We start from the raw sequence: 26,698 nt of genomic DNA, 5'->3' as shown, positions 1-26,698 counted from the left end.
TTTTTTAAATTCTTAACCGACATTGAAGCCCGAATCTATTTGTTTTTTTTAAATTCCGTTGCCGAATCCATTTTTTTGGTCAAAAAGTATAACATGACACATCATCATCGAACACTGTGGCTATGACATATTATTTACGTATAGATTGCAAATCTATTACATTTAATCCACAAATTCTGCTATAAAATTATAATTTAAAAGGCCGTACAATAATTCAGCCCTTGAAAACACAAATTATAATACAAACATTATGATTTTACGAACATTATGAGTTTACTGTCCCTCTTCACTTGGTAAGTATGGATCCCTTCATAATTCTTCTTGAACAGACCCCCCACCTTCAACAGTGTCTGGTTATAGGCATCTTTGTCTGACCACTGTTGTCCAAAGGATCACAAACAAAAAAGATTTAAGACAAAGGATTGAAAGTGAAAATGTGATCAAAATTTATATTCAACTAACCGTGTTTATTGGGAATGTGTATAAATGGTACATTCAAGGCAAAATTCTTTACTAGAGTTCCCGAAGAAAAAGCATAAAGAGATTGTGATACCAAATCTTTACTCCTTTGTTGCACCTGCAAAACAAGAAAACTCAATAATTGAATAAATGAAAGAATCTTCTTTTTAAAATTGTGACTCATCAACTAAAACTTATTAAAACTGTGAGTCAAGCATTCTTTTAGTGTATTTAGTTAGCATAATGCACATGTTCTCAAGCCAATCAATCCTTTAGTTCCTACATTTATCGCTTAGCTCTAGCAACCCATTCTGTAGCTCAATAGTTTAGTAAACGATCTCGCGCATAGGCTATCATTTAACTACTGTGCTCATTGTTTACCTCCATCGTTTAGTGTTGACGCCTTATTGTCTAACGCATTCGCCTATCACTTAATGTCATCGCCTATCGCTTAGCATTCCGCCTATCGTGTAGTGCGTCTGCTCATCGTCTAGTGCAGCATGGCTATCGTCTAGCACTCATGCTCATCACATAGTGTCATCGTGTAGTCTATCGCTTAGCGCCCGTGCATCTGCTATACAATCGTCCAACGCTCGCCTACACGATCGTCCAACGCCCGCACATCTACTATACGATCGTCCAGTGCCCGCCTACACGATCGTCCAGCGCCCGTTCATCTACTATACGATCGTCCAACGCCCGCTACACGATTGACGATCGTCTAGTTCCTGTGCATATCTATATGATCGTCTAGTGCATCGCTTAGCTCCGCACATTTGCTATACGATCGTGTACCTCATCGTTTAGCTCCCTACATTGCTACACGATCATCCAGCACCCGCCTACACGATCACCTACCTCATCGTATAGTGCTACCCATTTGCTACACGATCATCTACCCAACGCCTTGCACTCAACATTTCGCTTTCACTACTCTTGCTCACGCATACCCAACGCAGGAGCAACTCTTGGCAACGCCTCTTGCTAATACTTCAACAAACGTATCATATACAACAAAACCATTAATCAAATCGAATTTCAAAGGCCATAAACACATAAAAAGTAGGTCTAAATCTAGGAGCAGAAAGACATATTGAAGTGAAACTGTAGTTAGCTTTCATTGAGACATTTACACAAACAGTTGAGAGGCGTAACATAAGAACAAAAATTGTTGTGAGTTTAAGAGAGGAAAGAGAAGAAGAGCATATTGATTTGGACGAACGACGAATGGCGAACTTTAGATCTTCAAATCTGGAATTCTGATCGAACGACGAACAGCGGCACACGGATCAAGGCATCTGCTCATTGTCTAGCGCTCATGCCCATCGCATAGCGCCATCGTGTAGTCCATCGCTTAGCGCCCGCACATCTGCTATACGATCGTCCAGGGCCTGCCTACACGATTGACGATCGTCCAGCATCCGCGCATCTGCTATATGATTGTCCAGCGCCCGCCTACACGATCGATGATCGTCCAACACTCGGTTACACGATCGTCCAAGGCCCGCGCATATCTACACGATCGTCTAGCGCTGAGAGGAAAGTTAAGAGGCGTAACATTGAAATATTTACACAAACAGTTGAGAGGCGTAACATAAGAACAAAAATTGTTGTGAATTTAAGAGAGGAAAGAGAAGAAGAGCATACTAATCTGGATGAACGATGGACGGCGAACTTCAGATTGAACGACGAACGGCAGCACACGGATCCGGGCGACTTCAGATCTGGACTTCAGATCCGGGCGACTGGATGCGGTGGTGTGGGTTGCACGACGAACAGGCCTGCACGGAAGCTAAATCTACACCACGACAGACCTACACGGATTACGCTACCCATTGGAAAGGGTTTGGAAGAGAGAAGTGAGAAAGAAGAGGGGCTGCAGAGGGAAGTGTGAGAATGAGAGGAAAAAGAAAATAAGGAGAGAGTGAAGAGGGAAAAATGAAAAAAATGGGGGAAAAATAGAAAATAGGGGGAGAGTGAAGAGGGAAAAATTAAGCGGATCTTTAATATCGGTTTAAAGGTACTCCTACAATGTCGGTTTAAAACCGATATTAAAGATCCGCTTTTTTTAAAAAAAAACAAAACAGACATTATACATCCGATTTCACTTTTTTCAACCGACATTAAAGACCAAAATTCTTGTAGTGTATGAATAACTTCTATTAAATAGTGTGCATGAGTTCAAAATTAAATTACTAATACTAAGAAAAATTGAAAATATTGTTTCCATTATTATGTTTGCCAGTAACGTCTAAAATTTAAAAAGAAAAAAAATAATAAAGAGAATTCTTATAAATAAAAAATTTTTTAAAAATAGTTAGTTCTAACAATGCTTTATACTTTTGCTATAAAGGGTAAATAATTTTAATTTTTTTTATATTTAAAAAGACTCAAAAAAAATAATAAAATAAAACACCAAAAAAGGAAAGAAATAAGGTAAAACAAAAATGTAAAATTAAATTACTAATCCTAAGAATATATAATAATTTTTTGTTTCTGTTATTTGGTTTATTGGAGAAGTCTAAAATTGAAAACAAAAATGGTTACCTTTTTTTAACCTTATATCAAATTAATTAATTAATTAACGTTTTGATGATAAAAAACATGTTTTTATTCACTAATAACTTTAATATTTTTGAAGAGTTCATTATTTAGAGCTTGAAACAATTAATCCAAATTAAATTTGGTTTTCACATACTTCTCTCTTTTAAAACTTTTTTCCTTCTCCAAGTCTTTACTATAATTTTCATTATTTTCAATCCCTCTGTTATTCACTATGCCTCCATTATTGCTTTCTTTAAGCTTTAGTTTTCTTCTTTTCATCTTATTCTTGAGAGAGATTTACGAATAGTTGGGGATTGATTTATTTTGAACTTATCTTTTAGAGAGTTTGATCAAATGTGTTCTTTAATTTTTTCAAACCATTGTAAGGGTAGCTTTTGATCCTAAAAAAGAGTTGTTGTAACAATTTGATCCTCAACCATTGAAAAGATTGAGTTCGTTCTTACTCTTGAAAAAAAAATATTATAACAGTTCATTCTAAGTCGAGGAAAGAATCAAGTTTGAGTGGCATATCCGAGAGGAGTTTAAGAAGTGGAGTAAGCCAATTATATCGAACTACTATACATTTTTTATGTCAATTTCTTTATCCCTATACTAGTTAATTTTGCCATTAATTTTTTATTATAGTTTAATGCATGAAATTAATTGTTCACATTTGTTTATTTGATTAGTAGTTCTTAAATTTCTATATTCATTATCATTCTTGTTATTAGAATTAAATTAGATGTTTGAGTTTATTTATGTCAATTTATTGGTTATTTTAAAGTGCATGCATATGTATACAATTATTGTTTAAATTATTTGATAATAAAAAGTTTGTTAATTTAATTGAACCCATATAAGTAAAAAGTTCAATTAATTTGAATATAAATCATATTACCTTCTCTAAAATTGTCATACTGATCCTACATAAATTGACGACTTTCTTTATCATTTCATCATTATAATTTGTTATCCTATTGTCTAAATAAATAATGAAGTCGAACCTAAGCATAATTTAATAGGCTGATAAATATACCTTCAATCAAGGATTGAAAGGTTCAGATCTTTCCACGTTCACACATTATATAATTGTTAAAACTAATAATTAACTAAGTAATCATAAACTAATTTTTTTTCTATTTTTACGAGGAAAAGCCTTATTTGCATATTGCTTCAATGTGGCTGAACATTAAACGCGTGGCTTTGAATGGAGGTTTTTCCTTTTTAGAGAAAGATTTTTTTAAAAGAAAAAAGAACAAAGAAAAAGGTAAACAAAACAAACATCAAGTAGCATAAATATAATGACTTTGAAATTCCAATTAATTACTCACTTAAAATTACAACATTTTACAGTTAAATAATATTGCAAAATATGCAAACCACACCTGAAAATTCTGTATAATTTAGCCTAGTTTTTCTCTAGTTTGGAGTTTTCACATAAGTTATTGTGCTTTCTTTTAATTTTTATATATATTTTTTTTCTTATTCCTACCATAGTACTAGAAGATTTTCCCCCACAAATCTAAGTTCATCAAGTGATGTGGCCTTCATTTAAGGTTGGAAAGATTGAATTATCTTTATGAGAGAGTCTCACATTTACGAGAAACCTAATAGATCATTCACTAAGTGAAGCTGTTCAAGTGTACAACATTCTAATTGCTTAAATGTTCATTTGATAAAAAATATCTTTCTACGAGTATACTACCTCTCGGACGTAAATGGTATTGCATCATACTAGATTATCAAACTTTGCATTCTGTTCTATTGCTTTATTTTATATGTTTATTGTCGATGTTCTTAAGATTGTTGTAACATTGTGTGTAACCTGTTGTGTGCTGTGTGAGATAACCCTTTCATTCATAATTTATAAGCTCCATAAAATTTTAAAAATATAATATTAATGACTAAACAAATTGATTTTCATATTGACACTAATTTGCTCATCTTGATTTAAGAAAACAATATTGGACCATATGTCTCTCCAACGTTTGCTTAAGAAAATAATAATTATATTGGGTAGCACTTTTAGAGCTAATAATTAAGTGTATAGAATTTTTTTTTTAAATAATTCAAATATAGCAAATTCTATTAGTGATGGACTCTATCACTAATAGAACTCCTATAAGCAATATAGTTTACCACTACATTGTGCTATATCTACTAATATTTTCGACATGATTGCTATATTTATAAATGTCATCTTCAATTTTAATTAATATAAGTTTGTCAATTTAAATTTACCTCTAGTTGGTATTTAAACTCTCGACCAAAAGATATGAATTTCAACAATGATTAAGAAAAAAAATACATAGGAACTTAATTCAAAATCTCTATTCCAACTTGTCGTAGAACTTAAAAATAGTTGCATAGTTCACTACAACCAAAAGGACTTTTTATAGCATTGCAATGTTACATTCTTAAAAATTGCTATTGAAAAGTATAGGAAAAAAAGGCGGACAAGTGAAAATTTGGACTTGCTTAATTAGATCACAGTACGCTTTTTTTCTCTCCTCAATTTGTATATTTCGCAAGGCCCCTTCATTGAACAATACCCACAAACCCTTCATTTTCTCTCCATCTTGCTTTCATCTTCTTTCTCCTTCGTATTTTCCCATAACTTTCTAAATCGATTTACTAGTACACACACCACATAACTCATCTCCTTCCACCTTTTCAATTCATTCTTTTCACTTGTTTTGTTGCTCAATCTTTCATCTCGACTTCTAAAAGGATTTTCTGTATTCAATTACCCGTATGAGGCTTAGTTGATTTGATATGTGTAGTTCTTTGTTGGGAAACTTTACCGGTTTTGTGTGTTTCTTTTTAATTGAATTTATTTGTTTTGAAGTTTCATCTCCATTCTCTAGCTGCTGGAAGGTGAATTGAATAAGTGAAAATATGGGCTCGTCGTGTGCATAGGTCGTTCAGGTAATACAGGTAAAATGTTTAGGCTTTTCGATCACTGTATTTTATTGTACATGTACTTATTGCAATCAACACATTGATTCATTAACAAACATCTCCTTCTTCGTCGTTTGCCATCGTCTGAAATTAGGTATCTTCTCATATTATTCTTCTTCTCGATTTTCAACACTATTTGTATCTAATTCACTTCTTATTTTTCTCTCATTTTTGTCCATTTCATATCTCGTTCTCTGTTTTTCTCTAATTTTCAGGACTTTTAAATCCATCAAGTATCAGATCCAAGGAGCCCCACGGTATATGTTTTTATATTTTTATTTTTTTCTCATCTCTTGTTCTTGTATTGTTGTCCCTGTCTTTCGTGATTCAACTGTTGAGTTTACTTCTCCATTCATTCTTTGTTTCTCATCAATTGCATACTTGGTCATCTTTCTATTTGTTCATATGGAAGTTCCAGTGTTCTTTCTTTTGTTTCCAAACAAAGTAAAATTTTTAACGTATTTATTTAACCATTTGATTTGTAGCTAACTAGTTAGTTTCAAATAGTTATTTGCAACTATCCTGATTTGATTTCTATTTATATTATGCATAAATTGGATTCTTTTGTCACATTGATTGAATAAATATTTGTTTAGTGTTAAGATCATCCTTGTCTCTTTGAATTGCTTCCATAACTTGATTGGTCTGCTAGAAGTTGAAAATAAACTCAACAATTTTCACTTTTTCTTTAGTACTTGTTTTAGTTTTATCACTATAAAAAAAAAAAAAAAAAAAAAAAAAAAAAAAAAAATTCTATTTTGGACTCTATAAACTTGTACTTTAATGCTTAAAATTCAAAACATTTTGGTTTAGTCCCAATTAGTCAAGCGACTCAACATTCAAGTTTTACTATTGATTTATGGCGACTGTTATGGGCATAGTCACAGTGATTCGCGATATTCGAACAGAAACTCTCTCCTCAAACATCATTGATCTAAATATCCACAATATGTAGAGTTTATATTTGTGTTTCCCTTTATTCGAAGAAGATCTCCCTATTAAATTTTTCCCCTTTTTGGTTGCAAAGCTCGATTAGGTCCGTAATGCTTCTCTGATTTAGCTTCATTCCTAGTAATTTATTTTCCTAGACCTTATCCTACTGAAATTTGTCCTTTTTGTGTTGTATGTTGCATCTAGTGTGTTCATTTTGCCCATTTGATTAGCTTTGAAAAAATTTATCACGGTAGACATTCTATTTTTATTGATGTTGCTGGTGCTTTATATGTTATTTTATTTTTTTAATTTGTTTTCGAAGAATTGCAGCTCTTGAAATCTACATAGATGCAGCAAAGGTTATGTCACGGAGATTATATACTCCCTATGAGTTTGTGCAAATGCTTTTTATATCATCTTATTTATTGATAAATTGCTAAGTTGTTTTAGTTTCTTACTTCTAAGTATTCTAGTGTTTATGACATTATGGATTTCTCTTGATTGTGTATTGCATAGCTTGGCTAAGGAAGTTGCATAAATCTATGAAATTCACTCATGGCCGTGGAAAGTAGACCAGATGAGCCATTACTCAATCAACTATTATCAAAGTCAGGTTTTTCCTATTTAATAATTTTTTGAAAGCAGTGAGCAGCATCTGATCTGAATCGTCACAAATTTACATGTTGCACTAAAAAAATTGTTAATAAAACAAATCAATAATGTTTCTCCTTACTGTATACTGATTCAAATGAATTGAGAAGGAAAAGAGGATAAAAAAAGGTGAGTCTAGATAAAGTGATACATATATATCATATATGATATTCATTTAACCTTAGCGTAGAATGATTTTTTATCATCTTTGGTTTCTCAACTTTTTTGAAACCATAAACAACTTCTCATAATGAAAAGGAATAAAAGTATAGGAAATACAAACTATCAAATTGAGAGGAAAAGAAAAAGAAAAGACACGAACAATAAAACCTAGAATGAGGGTTTAGGAATCCAATTTCTTGTGCTTGGGGGTTTCTGAGCAGTTGGTTTCAAGGTCAATTAGATGAAACCTAGAATTGATTGATGATTGGACGATTGTTTTATTAAGCCTTTTGAATTTTATTGGTTTCTTCGATTTTCTTATTTTTGTTATGGGTTTTTTTGTTCGTTTCTGAGACATTGGATTTGGATCTTTTTGGTAGATCAAAAGGTAAGGAAGCATTATCTATTACCATTTGGTTCTATTTTTAAAAAATCAATCTTGTTAATGAAGGGATCAGTGAAGTTTGATGCGGAAGTGGAAATCAGTCCCAATTTTCAATATAAAAAAAAGTAAATTACAGAAAAGTGGGGATCAAAATCAAAGAAAAGTAAATTACAGAGAAACACAGCTATGCATTCCACATATTTTACCGGATACAATGCAAATTAAACGGAGAAGGGAAGAAGGGTTTGGATTAATCACACTTACTTTTGAAGCCAAGAAATCTTCACGATCTCCTCTTTTTGAATGATCACGAACAAAAAACTAAAATGGCCACCACCACAAGATTTTCCTCTATATTCTCCTTAGGGTAGGGTGAAAATAACAAGAGTGTGTGTGCTCAGTTGATTTTGAGAGAGGGAGAGAAGAATTTTAGAAGGGAGGAAATTTCTTTTTAGAAGAAAAGCGTTGGGAAAAATATCATAGACTTCTTTGAAGTAGACAAAGAAGAATTCGTAAAAACTGCCCATTCCACGTAATTGATAATGAAAGAAAATAGGGGAGGGAGTTATAACTCTCTCCTAAATTAATTTGAAATTTTAATTTAATAATAAAAATTATATATATATATATATATATGATAACCAACTTATTATATATTATATATTAAACTATATGTCATATCGAATATAACACATAACCTATAGTTGTTATATTGTATCAAATACAATATAATCTATAGTTTGAATTCTCTCAATCATTTATGACATTTAATATAAATCAAATTTATATTAAATTTAATTATATAAATCAAATCTATATAATTAGTATTTGAATCATATTCAAATATTTAGTTCCTCTCAAAGTAAACTTTATATTATAATGTATCAAATACATTATATTAATTATATCACATATAATTAATTTAAATTAATTATATCATATATCCAATTAATCTCTTAATTAATTTGAACAATTCAAATTAATCCAAAATTAATTCTCAAAAATCCTAAAGCTACAGAGGGGATCTTATGAACCTGCAAATTGAAACTCCAACGGTACTTGAATAACTAATTAAACTTCTTTAATTAAATTATCCAACATCCATTAACTGAAGGCCACTTCACCAAAGATTGACAATTGTACTCTTCCCACTATATATTTTTGTGTCCATTGATATAACTAATCAATAGTGTGATGACCCTTCACAAATGGCTCATAAGTACAGTTGAGTCAAAACTACTGTTTTGCCCTTGTAGTTACATCTAACTCCTTAAGTATCATTAATCCGAACAATAAGTCATAGTTCAACTAGTGTGTGGCACCACAATCTTCAAGCCCTGGAACCAACCCTAAGGGAGCAATCTGTCACTTACCCCCGACATTAGGTAAGGAGTGAATTTCGTCTTGTGCAACTCTATTCCCAACACTCCAATCAGACGAATCCCAAAATGGTATGCTTATTGAGTCAACGGTCTGGCCACTCTTACCCATACAAATCAAAGGATCACCTTCATGAATGAACCTCGAGGTCAACTGTAATAATCCAAGAATTTCAAATCACTTTTCAAATTAACCTCAAACCAACTAACTTCTCTGCTAACTTAATTTTGGCTCCAAACCAAAATTAAAGAGAATATACAATCAAATAGTTGAGATAAATATACATCCTTCCAAATATTTAATGAATTTAAAAATCACACTTTCCCCCCAAGTAAATTAATCCAAATTTTTCTTAAATTGGATTAAAATTCCAATTTTTTACAAAACTTCTTTTAAATTAATTATCTTACCTCCCAAATTAAACTTTTAGTCCCAATTTATCAAAATAATGTCTAAATATTTCATGATAATTGAATGAAAATTACCTGAAAAATTCGAGATTTATAATAATGTTCCCTAAAAAACTTTCATCCTCGAAAGTTTTAAATCAAAACGAATATCTGTATACTAAATCATTACCTTGAGTCCCCAACTACCTTCACTTAAATTACTTCTTTTACTTATATATTTATTTTAAAAACCTTTTTTCCCTTCTCGTTAAAAAACATAAATAAAATCCTCAAATCCAAATCCTATTTGGATTCCAATCCAATATATATGCATAAATTCATATCTCTTTCCAAAATTTCAATTTCTCAAACTTCTATGAAAAAATAAATTCAAACTCTAAAATAATTTATCCAGATTCCCTTAAATTAAATCCAAATTTTCATAGCTTTTCAAATATTTGATTGAATGAATTCTAATTAAATCAGTTATTTCTCCTAATTTCTTAATTAAATTTTGGATCCAAACATTATAATTAAAGAGGACAAAATTTTAAAAATCACAAAATTTACTTTTCCTTCTTAAATTTCAATTCCTTCAAAAACTCCAAGCCCCCCCCCCCCCCAAAAAAAAAAAAAAAGACAAATTCTCTTATCCAAATAATTCAATTATCTTTTCAAATTAACGCAATTGTGGCTCCAAAATCTTAAATTCAAATAGTTCAATTATCCCTTCCAATTAATTTAATTGTAACTCCAAAATCTGAAGTCAAAAGGGAGTTAAAATGCAATATTTTCAACATAATTAATTCAAATCTCTATTCAAATGAATTCACATTAACCAATATAACTTTTTCAATTATCTCAGTTTGATTCCAAATTCAAAAAAAAAAAATTAGAGAAAAACTAAACTCAATAATTTGAGACGATTGACTTAAAGTTTCCTGAAACTTGGGATGTTACATTCTTCTCACCTTTAGAACTTTTGCCATCGAAAGTTCAAATCTTTAAAAAAAAAAATAAAATAAAATAATATGTCTTCATCTTGTCCGCTTGTTTAAATTGTTTCATCAATCTAAGTGAATAAGTACTTCAAACTTTAGTTACCCGTAAAGATTTCTAGCTTCTCTCCATTTAAATAACATCTCCAAAATCCAAATCAAAACAATTGAAGTCAAACCCAAACACTGTAAACATCCAAAAACTCTTAACTTAGAAACCAAACTAAACCCAGTCTTTGGTCTCAAAATATTAGTTCCCCTTACCTTCTCAAAACAACAAAATATTCCTCAAATACTTTTATTTTCCCTATCCCTTATCTTTTCTGTTATCCCAGATGACAAGATCTTCACGTTAATAATCACAAAACACTAAGATATAACAATCGATAACAATTAAAGAGTCAAGGGAGATAAAATGTTGAAGCTTGAAAATCCTTCTATCGTTTACCAAAAGGCTGCATGGTTGTATAGATGATTCACTTAGAACTAAATGATAGTTCAATTAAGTAAACGATTGGAGGAAGCGTTAGATGATCATGTAGACGATAGTTGAGGAGCTAAACAATCGTATAGAGGATTGAGTGCGGAGCTAAACGATCATGTACACGATGCAATAGGAACTACACGATCGTGTAAACGATACCTTAGCAAAATCTAAACGATTGTAAAGGTAAGAAGAAAAGACACAGGAGTTTAAGTGGTTCGGCCAAAGGTCTATGTCCACTGTGAAAATTAGGAGGTTTTCTTTTATTACTCTTTGAGGTATTATAAAACAATATTACTTATTCACTCTTACATTAATCTCACATTCGATTTCCTTTATATATGTGCAGGCGATTCGGTCAACGATGAAGCTCTGGTGGTTACAACACTTAACAGGAAAAGGTCAACAATGGTTCAATTGCCAGTTGCACTATTCTACTTCTTGATTTCGAGTCTTTCTGTAACAATCTCGACCTTTGTAAGCATCCAAAGTTCCTTTCCTCTTTGCTTCACTGAGCTGACTTAAGCTAAACTTTTTCAGGTAACTCGAACCTGAGAAGGTCCATGCATCTTCCAAGCTTGTTTAATGGAACAATTTTGGTTAGCATATCAGCTGCATTATCAGAGGTATGAATCTTCACTACCTCGACTTCCCCTTTCTCAATCTCTTGTCCGATGAAATGATATTTGATATCGATATGTTTAGTTTTGTTGTGAAACTGCTAATTCTTAGATACGTATATTGTGCTCTGGTTATCACAATAGATTCTGACTTTTGTTTGTGTTATGACGAAATCATTTAGTAAACCTTTCAGCCACAAACCTTCCTTCACAACTTTAGACAATGTGATGAACTCAGCCTCTGTTGTGGAAAGGGACACACCAACTGATCAAATTGTTCTCTCATAGGAAAATATAGCCTGATAGAGAACGTCTTGTGTCCAAGTCCCTGCATAGTTTGTATCTACATAACCATAAACTTCATCATTGGATGGCTCATTCTATCTATATAAGACTTTTGCCTCCTTGGATGAACATAAATACCTTAGTATTCACTTGACTGCCTCCCAATGTCTTCTACTAGGGTTTTTCATATACCTACTAACCATACTTGTTGCATAGGATAGGTCTGGTCTTATAGAAGTCAGAAGATACATAAGAGATCCCACTACTTAGGAACAAGGGATAGCCTTCATATGGTTCAAATATTATTCATCTGTACTCTTTGGACTATTGGTCATTGAAAGCTTGAAGTGAGGAGCAAGAGGAGTACCTACTGACTTAGAATTCTCCATCTCGAACCTCTGTAATATCTTTGAACAATATTTATATTGGCTAACAAGTAATCTGCCCTGTTCACCGCATCTTCTAACTAATCAACGCAAGACATTCTTTACTTTTATTAGCTTCTTCAAATTTTGAAAGTCTTAAGTTTTATTTTGTACAAACCTTTGTTCAAACATTTATTATCACATTCTTGTAATTTTGTTTTTAGCTTTATGGTGAGAACACTGCCAACCTCTAAGTTTGGGATTGGCAGCGGTCTCGGAGAATTGCGTTCATTGCATTACGATCATTTGAAAAAAAAAAAAGTGAAGCGAGCTTTTGAAGAATAATAAATCCACCGTCAATGCAATGGGGAAACCCATGTTGATAAGAGTTAAGCTGTGAAAGGCACTTGCTCGTAGTTGGATGCCCGCATGACACACGTGGGGGCAAGCCAAAACGAAGGCAAGTCGCCAGGATCAACGCATAAGCGCAACTCCTCTGTCCAGCACAAGTCAAATCAAACGAGACAACAGTTTAGTTGAATATGGAACGCAACCAAGTTGGATGCCTGCATGACATACGTGGGGGTAAGCCATAACGAAGGGCATAACCAGGTTCAACGCCGCATTTGAATAAGTCATCGCAAAGTTTTGAAGTATTTTTGACGAACGCATTCTCAAAAGCTAAACGCAAAATTGTAGTGAATGAATAAAAAGTTTTTGAGCAAAGGCTTGCCAGAAATAAACTTAGAAAAGATCTTTTTAAAGAAGCAGTCAAAGTGGAGGAAAGCATTATGGTGATGGTCAGAGGTGTCTGTAAATTATATTCTAAGAAGCTGGTCATCGCAAAGAAACGTCGGAAGGTGAGTTAAGAATTTCTTGAGTATAACGCATGCTTGAGGACAAGCATGATTCTAAGTTTGGGGGTATGATAACTGGCAGAAATGCCAGTTATTATAAGCCTTTTATTTAGAATTATGAGGGCTAATAAGTAGAAAATGCGGTTATAATACTTAGAATTTGTGAAAAATTGAGTTTTGCATCAATTAGCACCTAAATCCTTACTAACCCCAATATTATACGTTACTCCGTGCCAAAGTGTCTATTTTTGTAGCTATCGCAGGAATCAAACGCATGCATTGGAAATAAGCAATCACAGACAAACGTATGCACTAAAGCCAGGCGACCACAAAGACAAACACATGCGCTGAAAGCCGAACTTTTGCATAAACAAATGCATGCGGTGATTGCATGCGTCCATCGCATAGAAGTTGTAGTGATCAAGCAAATGCGGTGATCAATTGGAGATTGCGGCCACAGAGTAACAACCATAATAGAAGGGCGATCGCAAGATGGGTAGAATGCGTTGATACTTCAGTTAAATCAAGTTCGGACGCATACCTTGGGAGTATCAACAAAATAACACGATGTGATATTGCTCATACCGGGACAAAGGCAGCAGTGAGACATAACGCAATCATGATAGCTGTCAGCGTTTAAACTCTATAAATAGCCCCTTGGACCTTCATTTCAAGGCATCCGAACTTCTGCCTCAAGGCAGAGGTTTGCGATCACAGATGAGAGCTTGAGCAAGATTTTCAGTGAGAATTCTTCACTTTCACAAACCAGACCGAGTGACGACCGGAGCTTTCGCCGGAGATAGAGCTCGAGAGAGACATGTTCACCATTCATCCATGGCACCACCGGCAGCCTTGACGCAAAGTCCTTCATTTCTCTTCTAACCTCTGTATTGTATTACATTTTAGCTTAAGATATTAAGACATTTTGTAATCAATGCATCTCTTGATTCCTTCAATGCCATCTTTTTCATCATCTTTATCTTCATCATCATTTACCTTCATCGTTTATTTATCAAAGGCGATCGCGTACTTAATCGTATAGCCTAGAGATAGGACGCATGTAGCAACCCACCGAGAAGTGTGCTTTGTACGAGTATAGTGAGTTAATCCTCTTTGCTTGGTGAAAGGCTATAGCAACGCTTGTCTATGGGTTGTTGCATTGCTTGTCTATAAGTTAAATAGCCGCGTCTAACTGCCTGAGAAGGTAAGAGATGGAACGCACTAAAGCAAAGTATGCATTTTTCCTAGAGATAGGCACAATCTTATGCTCGACACAACCATGCACAATATAGTCATGCGGCTGACCACCGGGAGGTGTGCGATGCGTTAGTGTGACGAGCTGGGATTACTCGAGCGATTTAAGATAATAAACATTAATATGCGTTAATGGTTGTTGTGTATCTACCTATTTTCATCGCAAGTCTTCTATTGCTCAATCTGTTTAATTAGGAGTAGGAGTAGTGTGTAAATCCATTAAAATTCTTCTTTTAATTTTTATTCATCGCCTCAAACGCATTGCGTCACGAGCATTATTGAGTGACAAGTCCCTGTCTTCGACCTCGGATTACTCGAGAAACTTGCGTTCGCCTTATACTTGGCGTGAGCCTAAGAAAACTTGTGATAGGAATGTGTGGTCATTGCATATTAGATTAATGCATTTTCATTCCGACGCATGACCTCTGACGCATGGGCGTAAACGCATAGCTTAAGCCATGTCTAACACATGATTGCATGTGCAACCCCATCCCTAATTTCCTCTAACAGAGCTCCTTTTGAACCCCATCTTGGAGATCACCTCATCGAACCTCTCATACCAGCATCTCGGTGACTGTTTTAGGCCATATATGGACTTGTTTAACAAACACACAAGGTCTTTTTCTCTACTTTTAACATAGCTTTGAGGTCGTCTCATGTAAATTGTCTCATTCAACAGCCCATGTAGGAAGGCTGTCTTTGCATCCAACTGGTTTAGCTCCAAATCTTTTTGCATAACTAGGGAAAGGAGCAGTCGGATGGAAGTATGCTTCACAACTAAAGAAACCACCTTATTGTAGTTAATGCCTTCCTTTTAAGCAAACCCCTTAGCAACAAGCCTAACCTTGAACCTAGACTTTTGCACACCTGGAATCTCTTCTTTAAATTTGTAAATCCATTTGTATGAGATAGGTTTGTACTATTTAGGAAAAGGTGCTAATTTCCAAGTGTCATTTTGATTGAGGGACTTCATTTCATCATTCATAGCCTTAATCCATTACCTAGCATCTGGGTTGTTTGTTGCTTCTTCAAAGCTAGAAGATTCATTATTACTCAAAGAAATGGTAGCACTCAATGCTACACTAGCAAAATCAGATTCTTGGTATCTTGCTAGTGGTACTATTATTCTTCTAGACCCGTCTTTTGCCAATGAGTAGTTGTGTAAGTCCCCATGTGTCTCAACTTGATCACTTGACACATGCTCACTGGTTTTAGTAGCCTCATCACCTTCTAACTCTTGATATTGAGAGGAAATAGAAGCTTCATGATCATTTTGAGGCTCTTCCTCAAATCTAGTACTACTAGTCTTTGTTAATGTAGAATATGGTTGTTCTGCCATCATGAACATCTCATTTTCTCTAAAGACACATCCCTACTGTTCACATACCTCTTTTCAACTGGATGCCACAACTTAAAGCCCTTTACTCCCGGTGTAAAGCCTAAGAACATGCACTTTACAGTCCTTGGTTTCAACTTCCCTTGGCTTTGGTGCACGTAGCCTACACAACCAAACACTTTTAGGTGTTCTAGCTTAGGTGGCTGCCCTGTCCACCTCTCTTTAGGAGTCTTCAGCCCTATAGATTGATGAAGGCATCTATTAAGAGTGTCTATGGTGTAGAAGACAGCTTCAACCCAATATTTTTCAGGCAACAAGGCATTGGACAACTGACATCTTACTCTTTTCCACATTGTTCTATTCAACCTTTCAGCTACTCCATTTTGTTGAGGTGTGTACCTCACAATTCTATGCCTTACTATGCCATGCTCCCTGCAAAACAAATTAAACTCCTCTCCACAAAACTCTAAATTGTTATCAGTTCTCAAATGTTTAATTTATTTAAAGGTATGCTTCTCAATCAAGGTCTTCCATTCTTTAAATCTACTAAATACTTTATTTTTGGATTTTAAAAAGTAAACTCAACTCTTCCTTGAGTAGTCATCTACAAATGAAAGAAAGTATCTTGCTCCACTAAGAGATGGAGAGTGAGCTGTGAAGGAAATCAGACATGAGAATTTCCATGAGCAGCAGAAGGATCGTTCCAAATTCCATTTCGAAATTGAACATACACAATCACAGTCTTAAAACAGAAACTCACAGATCATGCAACAACTAGGAATTACAGCATGCTAACTAGATAATCAAGGGATAGAGTATGCGTACCTTTGAAGACTCATTCTTCAAACTCCCTCGATCAATTTACCAGCGTCCACAAAAACACAACCATCGAACGCAACGACCAGTGCAACACGATCACCAGCACGAACACAATGAACACGAACCCAATGAATGGCATCTAGAACCTCGAAATCAATTGAGTTAAGTGAGAACACCACCATAATGGTTACCTTGGTATTCTCAATGTGAGAATCCAGGAGTTGTGGCCTCTGTATGATCTTGGTTAGAGGAAAAGACTGGAGGAAAACAATTGTGTAGACGGTTGAGCAAGTAGGAGGTGACACAGTTTATTGTATAGACAATGTGCTCAATCGTGTAAAAGATGGCAGCCTATCGTATTGACAATGCCACACAATCGTTTAGCTACAACCAGCTGAGTGAACTATCGTATAGTTAAACTCCACAATCATTTAGTCTCTTTACTAGCTATCGCTTAGTGAAACACTTTCACTTGATAGCATTTCATCGTGAGTTTCTTTCCGAATCAAGTAACTTCTAATTTTAGGTAAACATTTTTCCTTTTATCTCACGGTTATCATAAAACCACCAATAACTCCCACTCAATTGGTTATTAAAGAAACAGGGATAATTATCAAATAATTAATATTATTATAAATAAATATGATAACCAACTTACATATTATATTTATAACTTATAGTTTTAATATTTCATCTCATGAACATACAAACCATAGTTCTTTTTCTATTTTATGGTACTTAATGTAAATCATATTTACATTGTTCCTCCACTTGATATATCTCATACATCACACCAATTATATCATATATAATTGAATTTTCTCTTGTCAATTTGAACATTTCAAATCAACCCCCAAGAACTAATTCTCAACTTCAATCCATTGAGCTACCAAAGGGACCTTATGAACCTATAGCTTGAAGCTCCAATGATACTTGAATAACTGACTAAATTCTAGTCACGAGATCCACCATTCGTTAACTGTCGAGCACTCCACTGAAAATCGACAACTGCACTCTCCTTACTATAGATATATTTTATATCCATATAAACCAATCAACAGTGCGGTAACCCTTCACGGATCGCTTGTAAGTATAGTTGGGCCAATTTACCGTTTTGCCCCTATAGTTACATCTACCTTTTTAAGTACCATTGATCCCTCTAATGAACATAAGTCATGGTCCTACTATGAGTGAGTTCTCTCTTCCAAAGAAAGCACTATGTCCAATACCCGGAATCAGTCCTTAAGGGAGTAATCTATCTACTTACCCCTACTTCAGGGAAGGAGTGAATTTCGTCTTGTGTAACTGAGTTTTCAACTCCCCAATCAGAAAAATCCCCAAAAAAGGTAGGCTTGTTAAGTTAGCAATCTGACCATTCTCACCCATACTAATCAAAGGACTGCCCTCAAAGGCAGGAGTAACCAAAACACTCAGGATTAAGATCATGTCACCTATGGTCGTTTTAGGTGAGATGTAAATCTCAAGTATCAACGACATTATATAAAGAGACGAATCATCTCGTGCTCCGGTCTTATACAAACTCTTTGTATAGGACACCTCCGCTCGTATGTCTCCACATGAATGGTCAGGATTAGACCATCTGTAGTAGTTCACAACACTTGTAAGCCTCTACAAAGCGGGCCGTATCCATAGTGTCACCAGGATAAGGTACCCCTCCTATATTGTTATACTAAAAACCTTTTTAGGTTATTACTTAAGCCATGATCCACTTTTATATCTCATATACATGCTTAAGTTTACATACAATAACCATGGAGCTTTGTTTATTGGATATGAGTAAATGCAGAATAAAATAACTTTTTTTTATTCATAACAATGTGTATAATGTTTACAAACTACGAGACTCTGGGAGAATTAGGACACCAATCTCAACAAGTTGGCCCCCACAAGTTTGAATGCACATATTCAAGGATTTTCTTTGAAGTGTGTTATCCTTTGGGGAATTGCTATCTTGTTGCTTTGCTCAATATATAATGTTCACAAAATTTAAGGCTATCTCCAATACCCCTTGGTAGAATTCCCTGTTTAGATAGCACTTACAGCCCCCTCACACAGATATCTGGGAGTCTTTTGTGCCACAACTCATCTTCATTAGGTTTCTCATCAGTTGCTAACAAAGCCGAGTGTGCCATTTGCACATCCTTGATGACATATAATCCATTTACCTTGGTTTCCACCAAAACCACTTTAACATCCTTAATAATTTCAAAAGTGTCTCCCACACCCCTATATTCACATCCTATGGCATCAAACATCCCCAAATAAAGGAGATTCATCTTCAAAGTTGAAACATGCCTCACGTTCCTTATCAATTTGACTTAACCATATTGTATCTTCAAGGACACAGACCCTATTCCCATAACTCTGCAAGTATTATTGATTCCCCTAGAGCTCAGTTCACCTCTCACATCTTATAAGTGCAAAACCATCCCTTGGATGGTGTCATGTGAACTGAGCAACCAGAATCTAACACCTAATATTGAGTCTCCATAGTATTCTGGTCTCCACCTTCTTCAGTAGCAGCTAAAGCATCTGAATAGACTAGGGAATTCTCTCCTATAGTAGCTTCGGTCTGCTTACCCCCTTGTTTTGTTGGTTCAATTTTCTCTTCAAGGCATAACAGTTCTTTTTCATGTGCCACATTTTGTGACAAAAATGGTACTTTATCTTGGACTTGTCACCATTGTTCTATTTGCCCTTCCATTGTTCTTATTCTTCCCCTTTGAGAACAAGCCTTCATATCCTGGTTGATCTATCTTAGTCATTTGTAATTCAACTTTTCTGACTCTTACAGCTGATATGATAGCTTATGTGGTAATTCTTTCTCTACCATATTTCAATGCGGTCTTCACATCTTTGAAAGATTCTGGTAGAGAATTCAATAGTATGAATGCCTCATTCTCTTCTCCAATATTATCTCCAATTGATCTGAACTCAGAAGACAGCCTCTTGAACTCATTAAGATTATCCATGAGGGATTTTGCTGCATCCATCTTATATATGAAGAATCTTTCCCTCAAGAAAGCTTTGTTGAGCAGATCTTTGTTGAGATAATTCAACTTATTCCACACGGCATAGGCAGTAGGCTGATCGACAATCTGCCTCAAAACACTGTCTGTAACATTGATAACAATGGTTCCATATGCATTTGATTCAATAGTCTTTTTGTTTACCTCAGAGAGTGTTTCAGGGTACTTTGCAGGGTCCGTAATGGCCAAGAGAGCCTTCTGCTACCCCAGGATTGCTTTAATCTTTGCTTCCCACAGATCAAAGTCAGTCTTGCCATCGAATTTCTCAATCTCATATCTGGTAGTTGCCATTCTTGGTCTTCAAGATTGACTATTCTAAATCAATAATTCAAATCTTGGAGCTGTCTTGAACGGTTCACTGAGCTTTTACACCACTTGTTGTCCCAGATGACAAGATCTTCATGTTAATAATCACAAAACACTCAGATATAACGGTCGAAAACAATTCAAGAGTCAGGGGAGAGAGAATTTTGAAGCTTGAAAATCCTTCTGTTAGAACTAGACGATAGTTCAATTAAGTAAATGATTGGAGGAAGCGTTAAGCGATCATGTAGACGACGGTTGACTGAAGCTAGACCATCGTGTAGATGATAGCTGAGGAGCTAAATGATCATATAGACGATTGAGTGTGGAGTTAAATGATCGTGTACACGATGCAATAGGAACTACACGATCATGTAAACGATACCTTAGAAAAATCTAAACGATCGTAGAGGTAAGAAGAAAAGACACAGGAGTTTAAGTGGTTCGGCCAAAGGCCTACGTCCACTGTGCAAATTGGGAGGTTCTCTTTTATTACTCTTCAAACTATTACAAAACGAATACTTGCTCTCTCGATTACTTATTCACTCTTACATTAATCTCACATTTGATTTCCTTTATATGTGTGTAGACGATAGGTCAACGATGAAGCTCTGGTGGTTACAACACCTAATAGAAAGAGGTTGATAATGGTTCAATTGTCAGCTGAACTGTTCTAATTCTTGAGTTCGAGTCTTTCTGTAACATTTTCCAAGACCAAGAAATCCAAGATTTTTTCTTTTTTTAATTTCCTAGTGAAATATATCCACATCAAAACATGTGACCATTCGAAACCCCTTCACAATCTACAATCCAACCACTTAAGCAAGCCATATTTTTCCCAAACAATGCATACTATAGTCCATAGTTCCAAATGGTAATGAGAGATTCCTCTTTTACACCAAAACCAACGCCTTGTATCCACCTATATCATGTTTTAAAATCCAAACCATACTTAACTACTTGGGAGTCTTGAACACATTAATTTCCATTTATCTCTGAAATTAATAAAACCTTTCGTTAAATACTTTTATTTTTTTCACATTTGTCCTTGTTTAACCCAAAAACTTGAAGGTGCACTTTTCACTTTTCGAGTGAAACATAATCCCTAAACCAGGACATGTGACCCTTTATAACCTTTTCCAAAAATCTAAAATTTCATTCCAAAATTTGAACTTTAGTAGGGTATTCCCCACAAGATAATATTGCTTTTAAACTCCAAATACTTATCCTTCCTCTTGACATAAGTAATTAAACTTGAGTTTTTCATTGTAACAAAAATATAGTTCAAATCCAAATACCCTTAGAATAATTCAATCCAACAACTTTCTTTCTCTCATTTAAAGCCAATTATAACTTCAACCATCTTGGTCTTCCTTGACCAGTTCATCTTACCTAGGTTTTGTAAAGAGTTCCTCATATTATAACTTTATGCTCCAACTAGTAACTCTTCTTCCTTTTAGGCACGTTACATGAAGAATCAAAACAACATACCTTACTCGGTCCACAAACGTTGACACCATGAAAGTGATCATGACCTATTAATCCTTTCAAATTTCTCTTGAAATATTTTGTCTCTAATATCTTGTAATCCTTAATAGAACTAAAGTCTCTTGTTCACCTCTTTATTATCTTATAAAGAAATTTAAGTCTCGTACTTAAAAACGTGTGCCTTGTGATAAAGTTTCTTGTAGCACCACCAATTTTATTCTCTTAATGCAAAACTTAATATTATTCCTCAGTGAATTTTCAACTCACCTACCTTATTCTATGGCTAAAACAATTAAATCCTTTCTTTCATTCCCGTTATAAGTTCATAACATTGCATAGTTTTATCAAGTTTCAATATCTTTGAACATAAATATATGTCGTCTCGAACAGTCCTTCCATGAAATATCCTAGTGCCAAATGGCCTTATAATGATCATTCTTTCTTTCAATAATATCAGAAGAAAAAGTCATCTCATACTAACTTCTTTCAGGTCGTTAAACTATGAATGACATTCAATCAATACATAAATCTTGGACATGAAGGCTTTTAAACACATTTTCCATAAAACATTCAATGATAGAACATGGTCAGCAAGGACGCAGGATCCGTGAATAGCCATAAGGGATACAAAACCAAGACTTACATGTAAGTCAGTCTAAAGAACCTAAAACTTACGCTCTGATACCAACTATAATGACTTGACCTTTTGAGTACTCTGATAAGGGCCGTTAAAATATAATGCACATTTACATTCAAAATATTTTAACCATTATAGCAAAAATTTATTAAAACAAGGATGACTATTTCAAATCATTTTATTAAATAATTTAAAAAAATTAATCGAGCCCCCTAAAACCATTTACAAAGAAAATATTCAAAATATTAAATTTTTGTCATTAAATTACTAACAAAAAAATATATATATATAGGCTGAGCAAAAACTGTTTCTCTTGTTCTCATATGGCTCTGTCACGTGTCCATTTGTTCTTCGCTAGTCCATTCTTGTCATTTCCTGAAGAAAAAACATAAAAGAGGAAAGAATGAGTATAACAATACCCAGTAAGTGACTACTAGGCTCTCTATGTTACCTGTTAGCTAGGTTTTCTAGGCACCGGTGTACACCCATATCATTTCAGTCGTTGTGATCTCGAAGGGGTCACCTATCAGTCATATATGTGATCCCGAAGGAACATACATCAGTCATAATATGTAACCCTAAGGTACAAACAGTCATAAACATGAACCCGGAGGAACATGAATCAGTCATAGTGTGTAACCCGAAGGTACACGAATCAATTATAAACATGAACCCAAAAGAACATACATCAGTCATACTATGTAACTCGAAGGTCCACGATCAATCATAAATGTTACAGTCATATGTGTACACCTGCCTCGATAAAATAAACTAACAAGAACCCTATAACTTAGCATATATCAGTTTTCATATAACTCTTGTGTTATATTTTATAGTCATTTATCTTTTGGGTAAAGTTTCCAGTATATCTTCTGTCAACAATACATTCATCATGGTCAAACAGTCCAATCCAATTAGTCAATGCCACTAAATCATGCAGTTCAATTAGTCATAAATAATCAATCCAAACAGTCTAGAATAATCAGTCAAGTCAATCTTAACAGTCTCAAGAAACAATCCAAGTAATCTTAAATAAATAGTCTAAGTGGTAGGGACGATTGGTTTGAAGGCGAACCAATAGAAAGTCACTTACCTTAGATTGAAATTCCAAAACTAATCCAAGAAATCAATTCCCAACTGAAACTTGAATTAACGTTCCAAACATTTTGTTTGCTCCAAATTTATTCCAAACTTCACTCAAAGATTCAAATCTACACATAAATCTTAAGTGTTGACTCCGAGTTTTGAATAAGGGGCTCACCCACTCATAGTGATTGGATCACAAACCAATTGTTCATTAAAGGATTCGTGAGACATAAGAAACAAGATGTAATCTCGAGGGTAAAACAACTTTTGACCCAATTGTTATTACGAACAACCTGTGAAGGGTTAACTTATTAATTATGGTTATATCAAGTAGACACAATTATATCTATAGTGAGGGAAGTGCAACTACCGAGCTTTAGTGGACTGACCCGATAGTTAACGAATGTTGGTTAATTCGGGTTAAAGAGTTTAGCCGGTTAATCTCAGATCGTTGGAGCCTATGATCTATAGGTTCATTAGATTCCCCTCCTAGCTCATAAATGGATTAAACCTTAGAATAACGTGATAAGAGAATTTGAAACGTCCAAATTCAAATTGAGGGAATTATTAATTATATGTGATATAATTAAACGTTTAGTTAATGAATTAAACAAAATTGGAGAATTGGATAATATTTAAATTTGATTTAAATATTAATTACAGGAAAAGGGATTCATATTTGTGGAATTGGTTTTTTAATAATTTAATATTTGATACTAAACTATTTTAATTACTTAAATAAATTATTTGAATTAATTTTATTTTTAAAAAATTAAAATTTTTAATTTTATGAAAAATAAAATGTAGAAAATCAATTTTGTATTAATTTAATTTTTTGGAAAATTAAATTAAAATTAAATTTTAATGAAAATTCAATAAATTGATTTTAATAAATTTTAAATAAAATTGGATTTTTAATTTGAAAAATGAAAATTGAGTAAGTAGGTTATCTCACTTTAAACACTCATAATTCTACCTTCCTTGTGGATTTGATGTCCTTTATCTATGCAATTTTATGGCACTAACTAGGTTGAATAAAATCAGTTGATTCAACTGAGATTACAATGCATGCAAAATTGAATTTTGTTGATGAGGGTTGAAGAAGTGTTCTTCAACTTTAGCTGAAAAATCAATGTTTCCTCCTAAAAATTCCCTAAAATTTAAGTTCATTTTGGGTTCCACCACCTAATCTAAGGTCAAAGAGAATAGTAGGGAAGATCAAGTGGTGGTCTACAAGATTTTGGAGTCAAGAATCAAGCTAAATTCGAAGTTGAAAAAGGAGGTCTTCAAAGGTATATCTTCAAACCCTATTTTATGTTACGAACATGCTTACTTAGTTGCTAAAATTGATGAATTAGAATGCTTAATGATTTGTTTGCTTCCGCTAATTGCATGCTAACTCCATCAATTGGTATCAGAGTATGATTTAACCACTCAATTCGTGATAATTTTAGCTTGGTGGATGATTTCATAGGTTGTATGAAAATGGTTGCTGATATGGATAATTTCAGATTTGACATTTAAGTTCTCTTCAATTAAGTATTAATTATTATAATTGGTTCTTTGTTTATGGGCCTTAATGTGTGATTAAGAGTCTATAAATTTTTTAGAGTTAAAAGAGTTGCAATTAGGTTGCAATTGAAGAAAGAATCAAGAAAGGTCAGCTGAAGAAAACCTGCTGTGAAACTACTGCCAGACAGTATTGCAATGCTACCCACAGAGTGTTGCAACGCTGGGATGAAGCGTTGCAGCGCTATTCATCCCAGCCAAGAAGACACACGAGCAACTCGACCGACGGTTCAAGAGAAATGGTTCGGCCAGTTCAGGTCTTGGAGGTCCGGTTTAGCTCGTTTTTGGCCAGTTCAACCCTTTTTCAAGCCTTGGAGGTTCGATTCGAGCAGTTCAGATCTGGTTTAGGTTGGTTCATGAATTCCAGAAACTATTGAAAGCCGCCAAAACTGGTCCATATCAGTGTGTGTTTAATTATTGATGCATTATGAATGTATGTTATAATTAAATAAATCTTGTATGTCCATGTTATGCCATGCAGACTTAAAATCCCATCATAGGAAGCATGTAACTTTTGGGGTTGGTGCCCTAAATCTCGTAGAGTCCTATAGTTTTTAATTGTATTATACAAACATTTTATTTATCTAATAAAATATGTGATGTTTTATTTGACATTTAGTTTCATTAAATCTATAATCAATAAACTATCATCCAAGGTTTTCTTGTAGCTTAAACATATATGTAAAGACATACAAGTGGATCATGTTTAAGTGATAACCTAAATGGTATGTAGTAGATGGATAAGGTTGGATACCTAATCTTGGTGATACTACAAGTATGACTCGCTTTGTAGATGTTACAATTGTTGTAAACTGCTACAAATGATCTGATCCTGATCACTCACGTGGATACTTGTGAACGAGGGTATTATATACAAAGATGTTTGTATAAGACCAGATCACGAAATATTTAGCCTTATTATATAACGTCGTTCATAATAGAGACTTACATTTCACCAAGATAACCATAGGTAACATGACTTGAATCCTGAGTGAGTTGTGAACTCCAGCCTATGAAGGCGGTCCTTTGATTTGTATGGGTGAGAGCGACCAGATCGCAAACTCAACAAGCCTACCATTTTGTGGATTCATCTGATTGGGGAGTTGGAAACACAACTACACAAGAAGAAATTCAATCATTTCCCAATGTCGGGGTAAGTAGATAAATTTCTCCCTTAAGGGCTGATTGTGGAGCTTAAACAATATGGTGCCACACCCTCTCCTGGTTTGAGAGGGGTTTGGTCATAGTTGGACTACAATTTATTGTTCATTAGAGGGATCAGTAGTATTTAAGAAGTTAGATGTAATTATAGGGGCAAAACGGTTATATCCGCAACGTCGAAGTCATAGAATGGGTAGATTTTTTCCTGCCGCTCCTTTAAAGTTAGGCGACGTCTTTCGACTCCTTCATCTTTCTTTTCCATCTTCTTCTTTTTCCCTTTCAAGGAAAACTTCAACAGAATCGTATTAACGACCATTGATTCCTTCATGGCACCTTTCACAATCTTCTCAGTGCCTTTTACTTCCTTCTTGTCCTTCTTCGGCTCGGGGATCAGGAAATCCTTTGTTCCCTTGTTGGCGATGCTTAGCTCTATGTCGTGGGCGCGAGTTGCCAATTCTTCAAAGGTACAAGGATTTATACCCTATAAGATATAGAGGAGTCCCCAGTGTATACACTAAGTGA

General features: G+C 34.3%; 1 protein-coding gene and 1 long non-coding RNA gene across 51 annotated transcripts; one reads left to right on the top strand and one right to left on the bottom strand.

The window, feature by feature from the left end:
- Nucleotides 1-2,410, bottom strand: LOC150032248 (uncharacterized). Its single transcript, XR_016525515.1, has 3 exons — nt 2,107-2,410; nt 463-1,991; nt 1-377 (listed from the first exon to the last, which is right to left on the bottom strand). It is a non-coding gene; the product is annotated as an uncharacterized LOC150032248 (long non-coding RNA).
- Nucleotides 2,411-5,432: 3,022 nt separating this feature from the next.
- LOC120092826 (uncharacterized) lies at nt 5,433-25,627 on the top strand. 50 transcript variants are annotated; one of them, XM_039051041.2, is made up of 7 exons: nt 5,434-5,495; nt 5,852-5,931; nt 6,180-6,221; nt 7,414-7,510; nt 11,696-11,747; nt 11,887-11,972; nt 25,078-25,627. In XM_039051041.2, the coding sequence occupies exons 4-7, from the start codon at nt 7,475-7,477 to the stop codon at nt 25,390-25,392; spliced, it is 489 nt and encodes a 162-aa protein (XP_038906969.1). In that variant the 5' UTR covers nt 5,434-5,495; nt 5,852-5,931; nt 6,180-6,221; nt 7,414-7,474; the 3' UTR covers nt 25,393-25,627. The 50 variants fall into 50 exon arrangements, 17 of the variants coding, with proteins under 17 accessions (XP_038906966.1, XP_038906969.1, XP_038906977.1 ...); XM_039051040.2 differs by lacking the exon at nt 5,434-5,495 and adding an exon at nt 5,518-5,755; XM_039051038.2 differs by having other exon boundaries at nt 5,433-5,495; nt 5,852-5,940; nt 6,180-7,510.
- Nucleotides 25,628-26,698: the final 1,071 nt, after the last annotated feature.

Source organism: Benincasa hispida, chromosome 12 (assembly GCF_027475165.1).
Source record: "Benincasa hispida cultivar pf3 chromosome 12, pf3_genome.v1.1, whole genome shotgun sequence".
Taxonomy (NCBI): domain Eukaryota; kingdom Viridiplantae; phylum Streptophyta; class Magnoliopsida; order Cucurbitales; family Cucurbitaceae; genus Benincasa; species Benincasa hispida.
The sequence above is the reverse complement of the archived record's forward strand: the minus strand, read 5'-3'. Positions and strand labels throughout refer to the sequence as shown.

Excerpts from the sequence above, each read along its gene's own strand:
- LOC120092826 (XM_039051038.2), top strand. The coding sequence starts at position 7,475 with ATGAGCCATTACTCAATCAACTATTATCAAAGTCAG. Across the intron at positions 7,511-11,695 it reads TCAACTATTATCAAAGTCAG|GCGATTCGGTCAACGATGAA; the intron begins GTTTTTCCTATT and ends ATATATGTGCAG. Across the intron at positions 11,973-25,077 it reads TATCAGCTGCATTATCAGAG|GTTGCAATTGAAGAAAGAAT; the intron begins GTATGAATCTTC and ends AGTTGCAATTAG.